Genomic DNA, 19,548 nt, shown 5'->3' on the forward strand with positions numbered 1-19,548 from the left:
GAGAGGTGGTACTTGTGGATCTATCGCCAATGATAGACCGGACTGGTCTCGTAAGAGAGGAACGATTCAACAAAAAAGCGGAGCAGACTTTTTTTTTTAATAGAATACTTTGTCATTCGAGGTGTGCAGTGACATCATTGATATACTCTATTTTACAATTCTACGATGGTAGCTGTGGTATGCTGTGATATCACTTCAAGAATCAATAAGGTAATTAAGAAGGCAGGGTGAGTTATGAAATGCACCCATGACCCTTGGGTGGCACGGTGGCGCAGTAATAGCGCTGCTGCCTTGCAGTAAGGAGACCTGGATTCGCTTCCCGGGTCCTCTCTGCATGGAGTTTGCATGTTCTCCCCGTGTCTGCTTGGGTTTCCTCCCACAGTCCAAAGACATGCAGGTTAGGTGCATTGGTGATCCTAAATTGTCCCTAGTGTGTGCACCCTGCGGTGGGCCAGTGCCCGGCCCAGGATTTGTTCCTGCCTTCTGCCCTGTGTTGGCTGGGGCTGGCTGCAGCAGACCTCTGTGACCCTGTGTTAGGATATAGTGGGTTGGAAAATGACTGACTGACTGACTTGACCCTTTGGAGGTAGTAGCAGAGGGGAATGAAGACAAAACTGATGGACATTATGAACAATGTTACACACTAACTTTAAAGACTTTTACCCAACAAAGTATTCAGCAGAAGTGTGTTAAGAAATGCAACTGGGGCTCCTTTATACCACCATCAATACACCTTTATAATGCCTCACTGTGACTGTGACTGCTGTTTAATTTTAGTCAAGTCAGGAGGTTGCTTTTTTTTTTAGTAATTCTGGTGTTAATTTGTTATAATACTTTTTTTTAATTTTCTGTACAAAGCCAAATACTCCTTTGGGACAAATAATGTACTATCTAGATAGTTAGCTAGCTGATGAGCAGACAGAGGTATGAATAGTGTGTTAATCAGTGTGTACTGCTTCACAACATTTTAGGTTAAGACAAAATTTACAAAGTCTGGTAGTTTTCAGTGCAGAAATATATGATAGGCATATGGACATACTGCATTATTTCAATATTTGTAATCAATATTTTTAAACATAACAGTCCTGATTTTTCTAAAAACAATATTTTAAAACAAGTTCCACAAAAATAATTTTTGATCTGGGTAGGAGTGAAAAAGAAAAAGAAAGAGCAGGAGAGAGAAGAAAAATCTAAACTGGCAGCAATTTATGTAATGCAGGAACTTGCCCCAAACAGAATTATGCTAAAATCAATTTGACAGATAGATAGATAACTTTATTAATCCCAAGGGGGAATTCACATACTCTAGCAATTTAACAGAATTTAGAAACAAATTGAAGCTGTTCATTTTCTTTAGCTTATGCTCCATGTTTTGCTGGATTTCTTTTAGCATGCTGTTGTTGTGTTTTGCACGTTTGTGCTGAGAATGGACCAGCTGGTTGTGCTCTAGAACACAACATAATCAGGCTTATCAGATTAGGATCAGTCTTTTTCTGAAAGTAAGCTTTCAGTCTGTCTCTTTTCCCTCTTGTTAGCGCTACTGTACCTTAGTCTGGTGTATTTGTGAATCCTTATCTGCTTATTGTAACGCTTCATTTTGCATTTGTTTTTTTCACAACTTAAATTTCTTTTTAGAACATGAGGCAGTATGATAAAAGTTAACATGCTCCGAATAATGTTATGTGTTTTTTCTCTCTGTTCATTTCTTGTTGCATATCTGAGAGGACGTTCTAACTTGTCTCTAAATCTACAGTCCCTCATGGTGAGTTAGTGGTTTAGTAATACATGACAGAGATTCTTAAGATCATTGCACTCAATTTTCTATCATAAGAGGTGTTGTATTTAAAAAGCTTGCACCAAAAGGTGTTCTTTTTTTGAGAAAAAAAATTTCAAGGAGAAACAATGCATGTGTAACAAACAAGCAGAGGTTAGGAGCCTAAAAGTCAAACTGAGCCAGTGGAATAAATCACAAGATGCAAGAAAGAATCAAAAACAGACTGAAGAACTTGGGAGTCAAACTAATCAAAAGCAAATTCACCAAAACAAACTTGAACAAACGCACAGAAATGTATCCCAAAGCTTACATGAATTGCAAGGTGTGGTGCCGTTTTAAATAGTTGTCACTTGATGATCCTACATATCACATAGATGGTAGTCAAGTGATAGCAGCCAGCTTTGAAACAAATTCACAACATGGCCAAGTGAAAGTACTGTGAGATGGAAGCACAAACTGAAAAAGAATTGATAATAATCACATCACTGAAATGAAAATAACATATATAAATTAAGTAAAAATATTAATGAACAAGAATGCACAGAAATTAAAAAATAAAGTAAAAATGTTCACCTGCGGTGGGTTGGCACCCTGCCCGGGATTGGTTCCTGCCTTGTGCCCTGTGTTGGCTGGGATTGGCTCCAGCAGACCCCCGTGACCCTGTGTTCGGATTCAGCGGGTTGGAAAATGGATGGATGGATGGAAAATGTTCACAACGTGAAGTGTGCTTAATTTGCTTTGTGGTTCAACTGGATAATGTATTTTAGCCCTTACGATAGATTCCACTGTGAAGTAAGATGAACTTGCTATAATGCTTAGGAATGGTAAGCTCTTTACCTGCACACCTGCATCCTGTTCCTGTACATACAATGCCTGGTGCCCTTTTCTCTCCAGTCAAGGCAACAAGTGTTTATTGTGAGTTTATTCCCAGCCTTTTAAGTGCAGTAGTGGCTTGCTAGTTATATTTCCAAAAATTGAGATATATTTGTGTTGTAATTGTTTCTTCCTAACCCAGATTAATTAGATTTTTTGAGCTGAAGGAGGTACACACCTCTAAATCTGTCTCAGCTTCTGTTCCCCATCCCCAGAAACTGAATTAAAAGTGATTAAAACATTTCTTCATTTGAAAAGTTCAATTCCATTTTTGCTTAGGTTTACTTTGGTTATTCTAATTTTTCAAATGACAAAAATGTGTGTAAAATGATTTTAAATCGGCTGAGTGTAGATGTGTACACTAGTGTGCCCTTTGTCCAAATGGCATTTTTGCCAGGTTTGGTTTTGCTTTTTTCCATGTAGTATTGGCATAGGCTCCAGTCCCCTCCATGCTGAATTGGATTATTGAATTCTTGCTGGTCACTTACTGATTATATTAGTAATTGCTATTATGATCACAGAGAAGGGCTACATTTTCATTACTGCCATTCTTTCAAAGAATAATTGTAGGTGGAATGAAATCACTTTATTATTGTGTTATTTTACCATATAAAACTACTATAACTACTGTTTTGATATTAACATTAACTGCTTATACAACTTAATGGCAATATCAAGGCAATAATGACATAATAATTCATAACATGAATAACAAACAATAATGTATATTGTAAGGGCCGCTCAGAACGCATACACGCACGCATCATGGCTGCCACACGTTCCCAGTGTTCATTTGACGTGTCGTCTGAGCACATCCTCAGAAATTAATGTAACGGGTGCGTGAGTTGCAGTACCAGCAAAAAGTTACTGGGGTGGGAGTGCAGTGTGATTGTTCCTTTTAGGGAGCTCCCTAGTTGGAATAAGTTCTTTTGTAATTGCAGCGTTTTAAGTAACCGAAAACTATATAGATATGATATTAAAAGGCGATATTCCTCCCATACTGATACGGTGGTAAAAATCACATAAGAGAAAATAACTTAGCTTTCTTTAATGACAACTTATGTGGCATTAGATATGGGAAGCCATAGCAAGACAATTCCAAGGTGGGATCTTGATCTATACAGTCTACCATTTTTGTCGCTGCTGGAAGGCTTTTCACAACGGATGATGATATCACCCATCCGTCCGTCAGCTTCAAGTCAATTGTTTGGCTGCTGCCCAAGTCTTTTTATACTGTCTTCTCCACACGCAGGCCCTTACTTAGGTAAATAGTCCAAACAAGGAAACAAGATTTTGTGCTGACTGTTAACAGAGGACAAAATAGTATACACCTGTCTTTAGGCTGACTGTGCATTCCTCCAGCTGTCTTTGTCTATCTTGTCCTATGCTTGGCCCAGCACTTCTAAATGCTGAGAACCCCTGTGTGCTAACTTTGGCCTGGCCTGTACATGTGAGTGGATTTATAAAATGATTACTGTACAGAGCACAGTGACATTAAACTTATATTCTTATTACAGTGATCAAGTTGGAATGTGACGTCAGTCTCTGTTTACTATATCTGCGTGTGACAGCGAACTGTTTTGTGGGGTTTACGGAAATTTCGCCTCTCACATTTCACCCCAGCACGTTTCGCCCTCACTACATTTCCTCCATGATATTTCTCCCACACCCCAGTAACTTATAATAGCCACACTCAGACATTTTGTGTTGGAAGTGTTTGAAGTTTCTAGAAAAAAATAAAGTGAATAATCAATCATAGCACTCAAAACCTAATTTAAACATTTTTGTAGCAAAATGAAACGCTCTGTAAACATATACTCAGCAAAAAAAGAAATGTCCTCTGACTTTCAACTGTTTTTACTTTCAGTAAACTTAATGTGTAAATATTTGTATGAACACTAAAAGAGTCAACACCATAAGACATAAACTAAAAATGTTTCACAATGTGTCCACGCACGTCTTGAAACGGCCATAGTGCTGGCAAAAAAAAACACGTGAAATCCATTACAGTCGTACAATACTATATCACGTAACAAGGATTAAATTTTAAGTACAATACTCACCTTTTATGTAGGCAATCATTAAATACTATTTTCAGTGGAACATGTTGATCTGTGAGTCTTATAAGAACACTACCTGAGTGAACTTTTTTTATTTTCAGTGTTGGGTAAGGTTTATTAAAAATTACCGGGGGCGAAATGTGCTGGGCAACTTATCCGGACGCAGTTTTGCGGATCCCACAGTATTGATGCGCGTGCTTCAATGTTTGATGAATGGTTTGACGTGGTTAAGCAAAATGCCAACATACTAATGCATTTCTGGTGCGTTTATATTCAAGCGTTGCATACTCCCCAATGTAATGACACGTTACATTTTAAAAGTCTCACATACCATCTTCTGTGGGTTTTCATCAAAATCTTGAATCTTTGGACAATTATAATACTTACCCTATACTTCGTATATGAGAAAGTAAACAGATAAAACATACAGACAATAGTGATAAAAGATAAATTTTATGATTGAAGTGCACAAAAGATTCTGAATTACAAAGCATGTTCAGAAATGCAAATGCACAATTTCCTTTTCTCACTAATTTTAGTGAAATTTTTAATTCTTCAATTTTCTGTTATCCTTCCATTCATTTTCTTAACTGGCTTATCCAAGGCAGGGTTGCCAAGAAGCAGTACCTGGGTGCGAAGAAGAAACAAAACCTAGACCGGGTGCCAGTCCTCAAGCTAAACATTCTTCTTAGTTGTGTAGTGTTGTGAAATTCTGTGAAACTGGAAAATATGAAAACCATAATTTTTACAAATTTAACAGGATAAGATGTATAGAAATGTGCAGATTTTAATGTAATTTATCTTTAATGTCCTCCCACAATCCAAAGACATGCAGGTTAGGTGGATTGGCGATTCTAAATTGGCCCTAGTGTGTGCTTGGTGTGTGGGTGTGTTTGTGTGTGTCCTGCAGTGGGTTGGCACCCTGCCCAGGATTGGTTCCTGCCTTGTGCTCCCCGTGTCTGTGTGGGTTGGCTGGGATTGGCTCCAGCAGACCCCCGTGACCCTGTATTCGGATTCAGTGGGTTAGAAAATGGATGGATGGATGTAATTTATCCGAATATTATAGAAACAAAACAGAACTTCACTTGTGGCAAGGCATTACCACCACTTAGTTGGGATTCATTAATATTTTTTTAGCTTTTGTTCATTCTCTTAAGTGACCATGTATATTTTTAAAACCAATACAATATTGGACTGGCACATACTTCGCCAGTGTAGACTGATCAGTCAATATAGTAAGTACATATAATCTTGTGCCATTGTCCAAAATGGAACACACAATAGATTTGCTGGTTTATCAACATCTTGGAAGACAATATTACCACAGTACATTTTAAATTCACAGCTATGTAAAAACATAAATTTAAAGTATTATACTTAATTTAATACTTGATTTTTCACATTTATATGAATAATGACATTATGATTCGCATAATTATAGATATTTGCAGACATCTGTGCTGTGTATACATGCCTTTTTCTTTTTCTTTTTTTTTAAGAATCTAAATGTGGGTGCTCCTCTGCTGTCCTTTTATGTGTTTCTTATCTATAAAATTTCAAACGCCACTACATGACCTAAGGTATGAGCTGCAGATTTTTGCAGACACTTGGTTATACATAGGGTGTCACGGTGGCGCAGTGGGTAGCGCTGCTGCCTCACAGTAAGGAGACCCGGGTTCGCTTCCTGGGTCCTCCTTGCGTGGAGTTTACATGTTCTCCCCGTGTCTGTGTGGGTTTCTTTCCAAAGTCCAAAGACATGCAGGTTAGGTGCATTGGCGATCCTAAATTGTCCCTAGTGTGTGCTTGGTGTGTGCGTGTCCTGCGGTAGGCTGGTGCCCTGCCCAGGGTTTGTTTCCTGCCTTGAGCCCTATGTTGGGTGGGATTGGCTCCAGCAAACCCCCGTGACCCTGTAGTTAGGATATAGCGGGTTGTGTGATGGATGGGTTATACATTTAACATTTAAGACCTTGATTTGCTTCTCCATTCCTTATGGCCTTTTTTGCAGACTTGGTGCTGAAATTAAGCTGTCCTTTGGTGCACTTCCCCAAGCAAACGAGCATTTGGGACATATTAAATAAGCAGTAGAACACACTTGTGATTGTTATCTCTTATTTACAAACTAATTAAAAAGAATTCGGGCTTAATTTGCTAGAAACATATATGAGTGAGCTTCAAAAACGCAGTCCCTTTTTAAATTCATCCCTCATGTGTAGGATTGTGTGTCAGTTACATGCAGGGTCCATAATATTCTATTTTGAAATACGAAACACCATAGGCCAAACATCAGTGTTGCAACCTGATAACACTACAGTTGTGCCAGTCAGTTTCTGAGAATGCTGATTTCAATTGTTATTCTTAAAGCACGGAAATCAAGCTCAGTTTAAGTTCTTTAGAATTTCTAAAATTTAAACTGCTCAGCCACTTTGTTCTTGAGGATATTTTGTGGGTGGGTAATTAATAACTAAACTGGACTCAAGTAAGGAAAACGCTGAAAAGGAAAAAATGCATATTCATCAATTAGCTAAATCAGTTAAATAACAATATCAAAAAACCATTTTGATGCATTATACAAAGAAGCTTTAACAAGTAATATTTTCATAACATTGAAGGAGCTCAGAATAAAGGAAACACCTTATATGTGTTTGTATAATATATAAATATTCAGTATATATTGAAGAGATAATATATCTGTATGTGTCTGTATAATATATATTTACTTATATACTATATATTTACTGTGTGTATTAGAGATGCTGTGATTGATTGGCCACCGATTTGAATCTGCCAATTTTGACTATAAAAGTCTTGATCGGTAAATTGCCCAATCAGCAAAAACAAAATCTGCTTTTTAAGCTTTATGATAATTTAGTTGTAGTGGTGTTGTAAGGAATTACAATAGTTGAGTTAGTTCACATCATTTTTTTGCCTCCAACGTCCTGTAAACAGACAGCAGTAAGGCTGACTTTAGCAGCAAGAGAAAAGTTGGAATATTAAGCTTTACATTAAAGAAAGTGAAATAATAAACTGAGAAAATGAAATCAGAGGAGTAATCCTGTGTGATTAGATATAAGGCAAGAAAAGCTGCTTTAATGAATTCAGACCTTTTTATTTTGTCCTTTAAACGGATACTATATGCCCAAGTTTGTATGACCAGCAAGCTTTTGTCAAGTGCAGCATCTTACATTTTCAGTTACAAAAAAAAGAGTTAAAAAAGAATTTGAAATTACCACTTAGTTAAGGTTGTTTGCTTAACAGCAAAATTTGTCTGTTTTACTTGTAAACTTGTATCTTCTTGATAAACATCTTATGAACATTTGGTAGATTTGCAGCTATGATAATCCTTATTTATAATCCATTCATCCATCCATCCATTATCCAACCCGCTATATCCTAACTACAAGGTCACGGGGGTCTGCTGGATCCAATCCCAGCCAACACAGGGCGCAAGGCAGGAAACAAACCCTGGGCAGGGCACTAGCCCACCGCAGGACACACACACACACACACACACCAAGCACACACTAGGGACAATTTAGAATCGCCAATGCACCTAACCTGCATGTCTTTGGACTGTGGGAGGAAACCCACGCAGACACGGGGAAAACATGCAAACTCCACGCAGGGAGGACCCGGAAGCAAACCCAGGTCTTCCTAACTGCAAGGCAGCAGCGCTACACACCACACGTGGCACTGACCAGAAAGCAGGAGACAGAGCTGGAGGTGGCAAAGTCAAAGATGCTAAGATTTGCATTGGGTGTGACGAGGATTAGAAATGCGCACATTTGAGGGTCGGCTCAAGTTGGACGGTTGGGAGACAAAGTCAGAGAGGCGAGATTGTGTTGGTTTGGACATGTGCAGAGGAGAGATGCTGGGTATATTGGGAGAAGGATGCTAAGGATAGAGCTGCCAGGCAAGAGGAAAAGAGGAAGGCCTAAGAGAAGGTTTATGAAGGTGGTGTGAGAGGACATGCAGGTGATGGGTGTAACAGAACAAGATGCAGAGGACAGAAAAATATGGAAGAAGATGATCTGCTGTGGCAACCCCTAACGAGAGCAGCTGAAAGAAGACTGAATTACCAATTTTTGTTTTAGCTTTTTCTTACTTTCTTAATGTATTGCAAAATTAAATTTAGAAGTTTTTGTGCTGCTTATTTAGATAATTTTGTATATGACTAATGGTTTAAGATAATAATTTGCTAATATTTTAGTGCTGAAATTGTACAGGTTGTTCATTTTATTCCAGTGTATATAGTTGTTACATCATATTTTACCTTACATTTACCTGGTAAATTTTAAAGACTTGATGTCCTTGTACTTTACAGGGCATAGCATTAAGAAACGTTATAATGAGTATAAATGATGTAAGAAAATAAATACAATCATTAGGCTGTTTATTATATTTACAGTATGCCTGGATTTCAGTGATCTAATCTGTCTAGCATTCATGTGCATGTTTGCCATTTTCAGGCTTATCATTGTGTAAGTTGTTGTGAGTAACAGCATGTATTTCTTTAGTGGATTCGTGTGACCATATACTACATGTTTATCTCTTGTTGATATTAATTTGCATCTCATTCAGCAGAAATTGCCTAGTGCAAAAATACAACTTATAGCACATCAAGGAATTGCTAGTTACAAATTGCTTTTTCCCTATATTATTGTTAAATAAATAGAGTTTTATATGTTACCTTTCTTGAACACACCATAAGAAGACACTTTAAAGCTGTAGATGCATAACATTTAAAGTTACAAGATTAAAAATGTACTGCTTTTGTAAATCTGTGTGTTCAGATCTAGTGTTTTTGCAAATAAATATTTTACTTAGTCTGGCGTTTTAAGATTTACTTTTGAAAAGTATAGAAACCACAGCCAGAAAATCCTATCATCAGTGCAAAGGCACCACTATACGAATGCTTTATAAAATTCAAATGGAAAAGCTTTCATTTTACCATACTACTTTTGCCATTTTGAAATTTATAGATGGAAAAGAACATTAACAGCATCTCAGAAAGCAAAACTAATGATTTTCTGTTATTCCTTCCAAAGAATATTGAACAAGTGGTTAAAATGGAATATTCTTAGTTTAGGGGGTTGGAGGAACTGTGACTAAATAGGAATCACATTTGAAATTTTGAATCTGCTTAGTTGTATGTAACATTGTAAGATTTCTTAGCCTCACTGGTGTTTCTTCTGCCAGAAAGTATAATACATATGTGTTTATATTCTTCTTTTTAGGTGCCTAAGTTATGTAGCAGTTAGCGTTGCAGGTCGCATCTTTTTCTACATCATGGGTTTCCGGATCATCATAAAAGGCACTAGAGTAAGCAGTAAAGAGGCTCCTATTCTTGCTGTTGCACCACATTCTAGTTTTTTTGATGGAATTGTATGTGTCATTGCTGGCCTGCCCTCCACAGTGTCTCGGTCAGAAAATTTACAAACACCCGTGTTTGGAAGTAAGTTTTTCTTAACCACCATTTTAAGGAAGCAAAATATATTTAATTGCATTTATTTATGTTCAGTTTAATGTGTCGGCTGCTGTCGTCATTCTACTTTTTTATTAAAAAGTTTTCTTCTGCTTTTAGGTTTCTGTGTGAAAGAGGAAAGGTGAAATTTAGCAAAAAAATATTTGATGTATAAAGTCATTTGAAATATACTGTATATTACTGTATAAATGTTAAACTCAAAAGATTATACACCACCTATCATTTACATGGATTGGTCATTGCCAAAATTAAATATGTAGGCAGGGTATGGGAAGCTCGCCCTAAACGAATGCTGTTTAAGGAATAGATCAATAAAAGTCAGTCATTCATTCTGAGCTTTCTATATGTGGCAGCTCATAACAAAAGCTTTGTGTTTTATTATTTAAAGTACTGTGATGCTGTTTCACTGACACTTTATAAAAAGGTTTATAACTTATTTTAAAGAAAAATATTTAAAAAGGATTGTTCATTTTGCCAGTATTGCCATTAATCGACATTACATTGCAAGTTCCAATTTTCACACAAAATCAGGTTATGAACATGGAGGAATGGAACCCATTTGTAACCTGAGGGCCATCTACCTGCAGTGGCGTAGCTAGGAGGGGGCGTAGGGGGGACATCCGCTCCCGGGTGCAGCATCCAGGGGGCGCCAAATTGATGTTACAACCTTTTTGAATGAAATGTTTTGCATTCTTAAATGCACTAAAAAGTAATTTAAAAACATTCACATACTCAGCTCATCACTCTATCAGTATGAGGATATCTTTTTCCAATGTTTTTTTCTCTTTCTGATTTCAAGCACGATTAGTTCTATATACCCAACAGACAATAATTTATCCCCCTACTACTCTAACATGCTTGACTCCCACCCAGAAACATTTTTGACGTTATTAAACAGATCGTGCGACTGACATGAGGTATTAGTGTATCATTGTCTAAGTTGTTGCAAATGTATATTTTCGAACTACCATTGTTGTCTTAATTATTTTACTTCGTTCTATCTTTATAAATTTAGCTTAAACCTTAAAAATATATGCATAAAAGTGCTTTAAAAAATTAAAATATTTAAAAATTTAAATTCTATTTAAAATAAAAAATATGATTTTTTTTTTCTTAAAATACTATTATTTTCAATACATTTTTAAAAATTTTTCCCTTCCCATTGCATTTTGGCAAACAGGAGGGGCAAAATCTTCAGTTGTCCCCGGCTACACCTCAGTCTACCTGCACCTACCTCTACCTTGCTTAGTACTTATTCCCATGCAACTTTTCACATTTTGTTGTGTCAAATGTGATATTTTAATCATCAGGAGCCAAAGCTATTCTGGCAAAGCAAGAACCAACCATGGGTTGGAATAATAGGATTGATGAGATGGTTGGGTGGATGTATTACGTCTTCTAGGGAGGGACTATGTAAAAAAGAATTTGTCACTGCTCTTTTTCAGAGCAATCTATGTGCTAAAAATATTTATAGTGGTACTAAAAGATAATACCATGTATTTATTTATTCTTTTGTTTTAAATATTAGGATTTCTTCGGTGTCTGCAGCCTGTGCTAGTTTCTCGTGTAGATCCAGATTCCCGGAAAACACAATATTAGAGATTGAAAGAAGGGCTACATCTGCTGGGAAATGGTCACAGGTAAGATTTCTTTTTTTATACCTTCCATTTACCCGGGCCAAAAATAGTTTGGTTTTTTATAGGCACCCTTGGTATCTAAGGATGTATGTTACAAAACAGCAAGTAGCTTTAGCCTGCAGTTTCATTGTGTGGTGGATCTGGTAAAAAATGACAGAATACTTATACTTGTAGCTCAAATATGTCTGTTTTCAGTGAAGTGTGCTACTGTTGTTGCTTTGTTTTCCGCTTGTAGAATACCACAAAAGTACCTTTATAGTAAACAGAGAACTTCATATCTTAAAATTAGAGAAACTGAAAGTTTGTTTTTTTTTATCCTGAAGGCAACCATGGGATTATTTTGTCCTCCTTTAAGTTACAATTTTGAACCTAGAGAAGAACAGTGAATTTACCATGCTTTGTCATTCAAAGCAGTAAATATGATGGATAGCTTAATGAGATTATCACTCACCACCTTTTTATTTTTCATATTTACTGAGGTGGTCTGACTTGAAAAGTGCTCTAAAGTGAAAATTATATTTTTATATTTATATATATTTATATTTCTATAAAACCAATCTATATATATATAACTTGTATTTGTTACTACCCATTAGTAGAATTGAGAGGGCCAGTGTTTCATTTCTAAATATTTGACTACCACATCATAAAATCCATCTTAATAAACTGGCAAGTGTTTGTGTATCTGTGTGTCTGTTCAGTTGCTATGTTTCTGTTATATACCATTTGTTATGGGATTCATAAAAGCAGTGCCAATGTTTATGATTGTAATGAAAAATGCAATGAATTTTATTACTACATGTATTACAAAATATACTCCAACAGATGGTGCACTGCAACCGTTAACCTTGAATATGTCCAACAGAGAGTAACTTCTGTGCGTATGTCTGTGTTTCTGTCCAGTTGCTAGAGTTAGAAAAACAAAATGTAGAAGGGCAAAAAAATGATAATAAAAATACCAAATGAGGGTCCAAAAATAAGAAAATTAGTCTTATCGACCTGTTTTTTTGTCTGACATTATACGCTGGCAGCAACTGTGTGGTAGTAATTTTCTTGCACCCACTTAGGCCATGTGAACAAGGCTTATAGCTGTAATGCTAATAGGTAATAACTTTGTGTTGCTGGCGATGGATGGGTGAAAATAATGATAAATCAATACACACACCAGGAAACCAAAACCCCAAAATGACTAGGTTAGAGTTGTTAAATCAGGCAAATAGGGTAGCGGCCAATGCTGCATTATCCCAGCAAAACACTTGAGCTGTAAGAGAGGTCAGGTCGATGAGATATGCTGAGAGGAACTGGCAAAAGTGGGTGGCTCTATACAAAGAGAAAAAGGCCAGTGCAAGGACAAGGGAAAGGGATTGGGTGCGTATCTTTATACCAGACCAAAAGGTCAGCCTGTGTAGCAAATAAAAAATATGATGTCTATGCTGTTTACTCGATTTGATTTGAACCTGTCCAAGGTGGATAGCACAGGTAGACAGAAATAATGAGCGTAGACTCCTGGAATCAAGTCAACACTTTTCTGTTTACAGTAATTTAGTACTATTTTAATTTTTATTATTTATTAAATTTATTACATGACTTTTGTAAATGCCAGTAAAATCTGAAACTAAACTGCAGTCATTTACTCAAGCAATTATTAAAATAACAATCCCCTGTTAAAAGCATTTTAAATGTATACTATGTTAATTAGAGAACTTTGGTAAATATAACAAAGTGTCCCAAATAAAGCATGCAACATCAGATATCAGGTACTTTTTTTTTTTTTAATAAAACCTGAAACAAAATAAAATGCATGCTTTGCTGTTGGTTCCTTTTACAACCTGTAGATATTTGTTTGTCTCGTTCATTCAGGTTGAACTTTTTGGAAATAAAAACAAAAAGTTCACACACAGCCAGGTATCGTCCATGTCACAGCCACCGTTCTCCACAAGTGCACAAAGAAGGGAGGCAATGGGAAAATGTGGTGGATAGCAATCCTTGACGAGTTTTAGTTGAGCTTAATGTACTATCTTTCGTCTCTGGATTCTTGTTCTTGCGTATTTCTCTTAGGTTCGTTTGAACAGTAAGATTAAATTGAGCAAGCATTACCTGAAAATAGGTTATTAAAAGTTAACTTTGGCAAGATAAAATAGAAGTACTTAGAATAAATTTATCTCACTGTCCTCATTTAAATTGGACCACATAAACCTGAAGGTAGTTAGAATTGTCCACAGCCTATGCCTATATATATTGTGAAGGACAGCTGGGTCCCATGCCCGGCAGGGACGCCCCTGCTGCTTATGTTCCGGAGGAGCGACCATGGGCAGTCCAATACCTCCCCTGGGACGCTTGGTGGCAGCCTCCCTGGCTGACGGTGATTCCTCAACCACCCGCAGGGCTCCATGGGAGATGGAGTCCTCCACAGCCTGGTTGGGGGCTCGGATGGCCGCTAGGGGGAGCTGCATGGACTCAGCAGCCTGGCTGGATGAATGTTCAGCCCCACCCGGAGGTGCAATTAGGACCAGGTGGTCAAGCACTTGGAACACTTCCGGGTGGGTTATAAAAAGGGCCGCCAGCCACCACCACTCAAGGAACCAGAGTCGGGAGGAAGAGGACTACGCTTGTGGAGGAGTGGTGGTTAAAGGAAAGGTTGTTGCTGTGTAGTGGAGAATTAGGGCTTGTGGACTGTGTATTGCCTGTGGGTCACGAGGATAACGTGTGCCCACGGGTGAAGAAAAATAAAAGTCTTGTGGGTTTTAGACGTGCCTCTGTGTCCTTCTGTATCAGGGCGCCTTTTGTTACAATATATATATTTCAGTACTTATAATTTTAGTTGGGTAAGAAATTAATAGATAGATAGATATGTAAGGCACTATGATAGATAGATAGATAGATAGATAGATAGATAGATAGATAGATAGATAGATAGATAGATAGATAGATAGATAGATAGATAGATACTTTATTAATCCCCAAGGGGAAATTCACAAAATTTACACTCTATAACTAGTTTGCCTCACAAGTGCAGAGCAAAAGCGTTGACCACATCAAATAGCACATAAATACACATTTTTAAACACCATTATGAGGACAACATAAACATACTGTTGCATTATAAATATGGAGCAACATCTTGTAAGAATAGTGTTACATGACTGTACTCTACATATTATCAGACAATTGGTCGAAGTTACATAAAAATTTGCAGCTGAACCGCTTCCCTCCACATATTAAAGAGATGTTATCTCATCCGATTACTTTAGTTTGAATTCTGCTGTTTCTGAGATTTTGACTTTGCATTTTCTGCTTTTCATAAAGGTAATCTCTTCAGAGAAAAAAAGAAGCATTGCATTATCTGTGCAGTTCTGTAGCAAGAAAAATATGACATCTCCAAAGCTTTGTGATTATTACAACCATAGCAAGCACAAGCTTATACTTATTTTTAAAATGTACTGTTTAAAAAGTTCTGTGTGGGGAATGCAGTTAAAATCAGATCGGACACTCAAACTTTTTGCATTTGTACAATACTATCACTTAAATAAAAAAAAAAACCCATGTACTTTAATGAAGGAAATTTCTGTATTCATTGTTGAGCTAAGCAGGTGCTTTGACCACATGTATATTTTCACACAATAACAGCTGACATTGTTGACCTAATAACTCTATTGTTCATATGTAATTTTATCATTTCTTGAAAAAAAATAATTAACAGTGATAATATTAATAAAAATTGACGCAAAAAACTGTTGCTTTCAGTAAAAAAACCCACCCATGAACAAGATGTATCCTTTAGTATGATCAAAGGTACTACCCGAGTAAAGAAACACTAAAATATTATTGTTTTCATGGATCCATCTGTAATGCTTTCTCAGCTCAGTTGCCTTTGTTTAGACTGTGGCACTGGTGACTTTTATGACAGACAGATGGCTGATTGCTGAATGAGACTTATTACATTGAAGTGCAAGTTTACTTTTTTGCTGCTGAAAGTTATTTTCATTTCCTACTAAGGGACAATGCAGAACTTTGAGCTCTCTTTCCAGCTGAAGGGTGTGTTTTTATATATAACTTCTTCTGCATAGGAACATAATTTATTCTACAAGTGAGAACAACTACCCATCCCTTATCCAACCTGCTATATCCTAGCTACAGGGTCATGGGGGTCTGCTGGAGCCAATCCAGCCAACACAGGGCGCAAGGCAGGAAACAAACCCTGGGCAAGGCGTGCACACACACACCAAGCACATACAAGGGACAATTTAGAATCGCCAATGCACCTAACCTGCAGGTCTTTGGGAGGAAACCCACACAGACACAGGGAGAACATGCAAACTCCACGCAGGGAGGACCCGGGAAGCGAACCCAGGTCTCCTAACTGCGAGGCAGCAGCACTTCCCACTGCGCCACCGTGCCGCCCTAAGAACATCTAAAGGTTCTTGTAATTGATAACCTGTGCGTGCACAACCTGCTGGCCAAGAAGTTGTTTATTGTTGGAAGAAATAAGGGCACATAAAATCAAAAAAACAGAAAAGCTACTAGAAAGTGGTAATAAATTTATGTTTAAGCCTGAGAATATTCAAGGTAGAAACTAATAGAAGACAAAGTAAACAAGTCTGCATTTAAAGTTTATTTTCACATTCAATAGTGAAGTAAGATAAAGCCATTATATTATAGAGACAGTGTTTGTACTAGAAATAAATAGGGAGCACCTGGCCAGAGATGTGTTGGATTCAGTTAACATCATCCACTTCAAAGCAAATTACATAGACAAGGATTTACAGCATTCCTAGTTTTGCAATTCACTGATGTATTGAAAAGATGCATAGATTAGATGAAGACTGTCTAAACTAGAGAATGGGAAGCAGGGGGTTTAGCACAGGCCAGGTTTACCAGTTGTGTATCTACATATATTAACTTTGAAATTGCTACCCAACAGGAAATGCACTGACAAAAAATCCGTATCTGATTGAAAACTCACGCTTGTACGCTAAAAGTATTTAAATTGGTCCTCTAGAACTGCATAGGTATTTTGAACCAATTATGCACAAAGAGTACACAAAAGTGGAGGAAAAACACAGCAAGTACATTCAGTGTTTACTGGGCACAACAACAAAGTATCCACCCTCAATTGTAGCAGTTTGGCAAATATGAATTATAAATCTTTTGTTCTTCTGTTAATTCTATGTAATTCTTTATCCATCCACTGAGGAGTTATTTTTAAATTAGATTGTGTTTCTAAAGTTTAGACAATTGGACTTCTCTGAATAGTCTCTATATGAGTGACAGTGAATGAGCACGTTTAATTAACATTAACTGGTTCCTATCTTAAGCCTAATGTTCTAGAATAGGTTTTAATCTTCCTATGACCTTGTAATGGAATACATTGTGGGGTTGGCACCCTGCCCGGGATTGGTTCCTGCCTTGTGCCCTGTGTTGGCTGGGATTGGCTCCAGCAGACCCCCGTGACCCTGTATTCGGATTCAGCGGGTTAGAAAATGGATGGATGGATAGACAGATGAATGTTTTTTAGTTGGAGTTGCATTGCTTTAACCAGGCGTCAGTAGTGAACTTGAAAGGTGAAGAGACCCAGGGGTAGCACTGTTTGAGAACGTAAGTAATTCATCTAGCAAAGCATACAATTCACTGTCTATAGGCCATTCAGCAGTAAAATCCACTATGCCATTAGCATGTACTTATGTGGTGCTTGTTGTAAAATGTCCTAAATAAAAACAAGAATAATTGGTAGAGATTTGCATTACTGCAATGTGACTTAAGTTTTTGCAGAGCAGGACTAAATTTAAAAGTAGCAGATGCAGCACTTACACGTGTGGTTGCCAGCAGGAAGTCACAGTGTAGATGAGTCTCTGGAAAAGATTGCTTCTAGAAATCTAAATAGATAAATTATAATCATTTTTTAATCAATACTGTTTAACTATAAAAGTGCATACGGTCAAGAAAAAAACAAAAAGAAGGCATACGTGTATTTGTGATATAGAGGCGTTTTTTTTTTTGTTTTTTTTTTAATTATGTTTTTAAATGATTAATTACAGGCATTGCTGTGCATATGTGTAGCCGCTTGTAAAGGCAGATGCATGATAGCGATTACTGGTTAGAGTCAGGGAGTGGGATAAAAAAACTGCACTGTGCAGACTTCTAGCTTAATCCTCATGTAAGACAACATAAGCAGTTTATTAAATTAATTGAATTGGACCTTTCTAAGAGAACTTATTCCCTTGTCTGCAACACCATAGTCATGATTTTGGTGATTATGTACTAAATGAAACCTACTGTCTTTGTGTCTAACATGTTACTTGTATATAATAATTTTGCTTTGATTGTGTCCTTTTCTGTAAGTTCTTTTTAAATAAAGTAAGCAAAACTTGTTTTATGTAGTTATTGTAGGAGAAAAGAGCAATCATAATATCTAAAACATAAGTTGGTCCTTGTAATGTTTTCTTGTATAGCTAATTCATCTTTCCTCCTAAAAGGTGCTGATTTTTCCAGAAGGCACCTGCACAAATCGTTCCTGTCTAATTACTTTTAAGCAAGGTAAGTACATTTCAAAGATATATTATACTTCTTCATGGTGCAGCTGTGGCCCAAGTGTTCTTCCATATCAGCAAGCTAAGACAATTCCTTCCTAAAACTATACCTTAGGGAGAAAAACATTCTTTACAACCAGGTGCCCAATGATGTTGATAAGAAGTGACCTTAAACAATTAAGCTTACATGCTTGGTCACTGTCCTAAGAAAAAGTAGATGGCCAAACCAGATTAAAAAATGTTTGTTATAAAATATATATATATATATATATATATATATATATATATATATATATATATATATATATTGTAAAGGACCAAGGAGACAGCAATAAGGGTTGGGGTTTCCGGCCCGTATATTGTACAGAAAAAGAAAACAGGTCTTTGAAATAAACAAAACAGTTCATAACGCGACGCCGACTCCGGGCGTCGCGGCCATTTTATTGGGGAGGAGCCGGAAGTGGAGGGATGCTGGGAAGGACCGCAAGGGAGGATGGGAAGGATGACGTCAGGGCAAGATGGCGGAGGAAGGGCGGAAGTATCGCACTGCGGTCAATCCAGGCCTATGGTGCAGGAAGGTCTTTCTTTCTACGGGGAAGCAGAGGGAGAAAGTTAATACCCCCGCCATTCCCTGGCGGCGAATGGTTTCCCAGGTGCTATCGAATCAATCCGCGGCCTCCTACTCGCGTGCGTGACCACGATCCCCCTTAGCCCAGGACCGTCAGGTCGGGCGGACCTAACCGAGAGGTCGTGAATACGAGAGAGGGCATCGGCATTGGCCTGAAGGGTGCCCCGCCGATAAGTGACAGTGAACTTATACGGCTGTAAGTCCAGGGACATCCACTGAAGTGCAGCGTGATCAGTCACCAGAGCGAATTCGCGACCCAGCAGGTAGTAACGGAGGTGGGTCACTGCCCACTTAATGGCCAAGGCCTCCCTCTCCACTGCCGCGTACCGGGTCTCCCGGTCCATCAGTTTCCGGCTAAGGTACATCACAGGGTGTTCGACACCATCGACGCTTTGGCTCAGCACGGCACCCAGGCCTGTGTCCGAAGCGTCGGTCTGGAGAATAAGCGGAGCCCAAAATCGGGCGTCCGTAACACAGGTGCCGGCGTTAGGGCCTTCTTTAGGTCACTGAACGTGTTCTGCTTTGTCGGTCCACACCACGTATAGGGGCGCCCTTTTGTCAGGTCAG

General features: G+C 37.8%; 1 protein-coding gene across 1 annotated transcript in view; it reads left to right on the plus strand.

Annotated features, from left to right (window-relative positions):
* The window catches only part of lpcat2 (lysophosphatidylcholine acyltransferase 2), a 68,451-nt gene that overhangs the window by 15,289 nt on the left and 33,614 nt on the right, over positions 1-19,548 (plus strand). The window contains 4 exon segments of the mRNA XM_039762926.1: positions 9,942-10,159; positions 11,718-11,771; positions 11,774-11,829; positions 18,300-18,360. Of these exon segments, the coding sequence (XP_039618860.1) occupies positions 9,942-10,159; positions 11,718-11,771; positions 11,774-11,829; positions 18,300-18,360 (389 nt within the window).

Source organism: Polypterus senegalus, chromosome 9 (genome assembly GCF_016835505.1).
Source record: "Polypterus senegalus isolate Bchr_013 chromosome 9, ASM1683550v1, whole genome shotgun sequence".
NCBI classification, from domain to species: Eukaryota; Metazoa; Chordata; class Cladistia; order Polypteriformes; family Polypteridae; genus Polypterus; species Polypterus senegalus.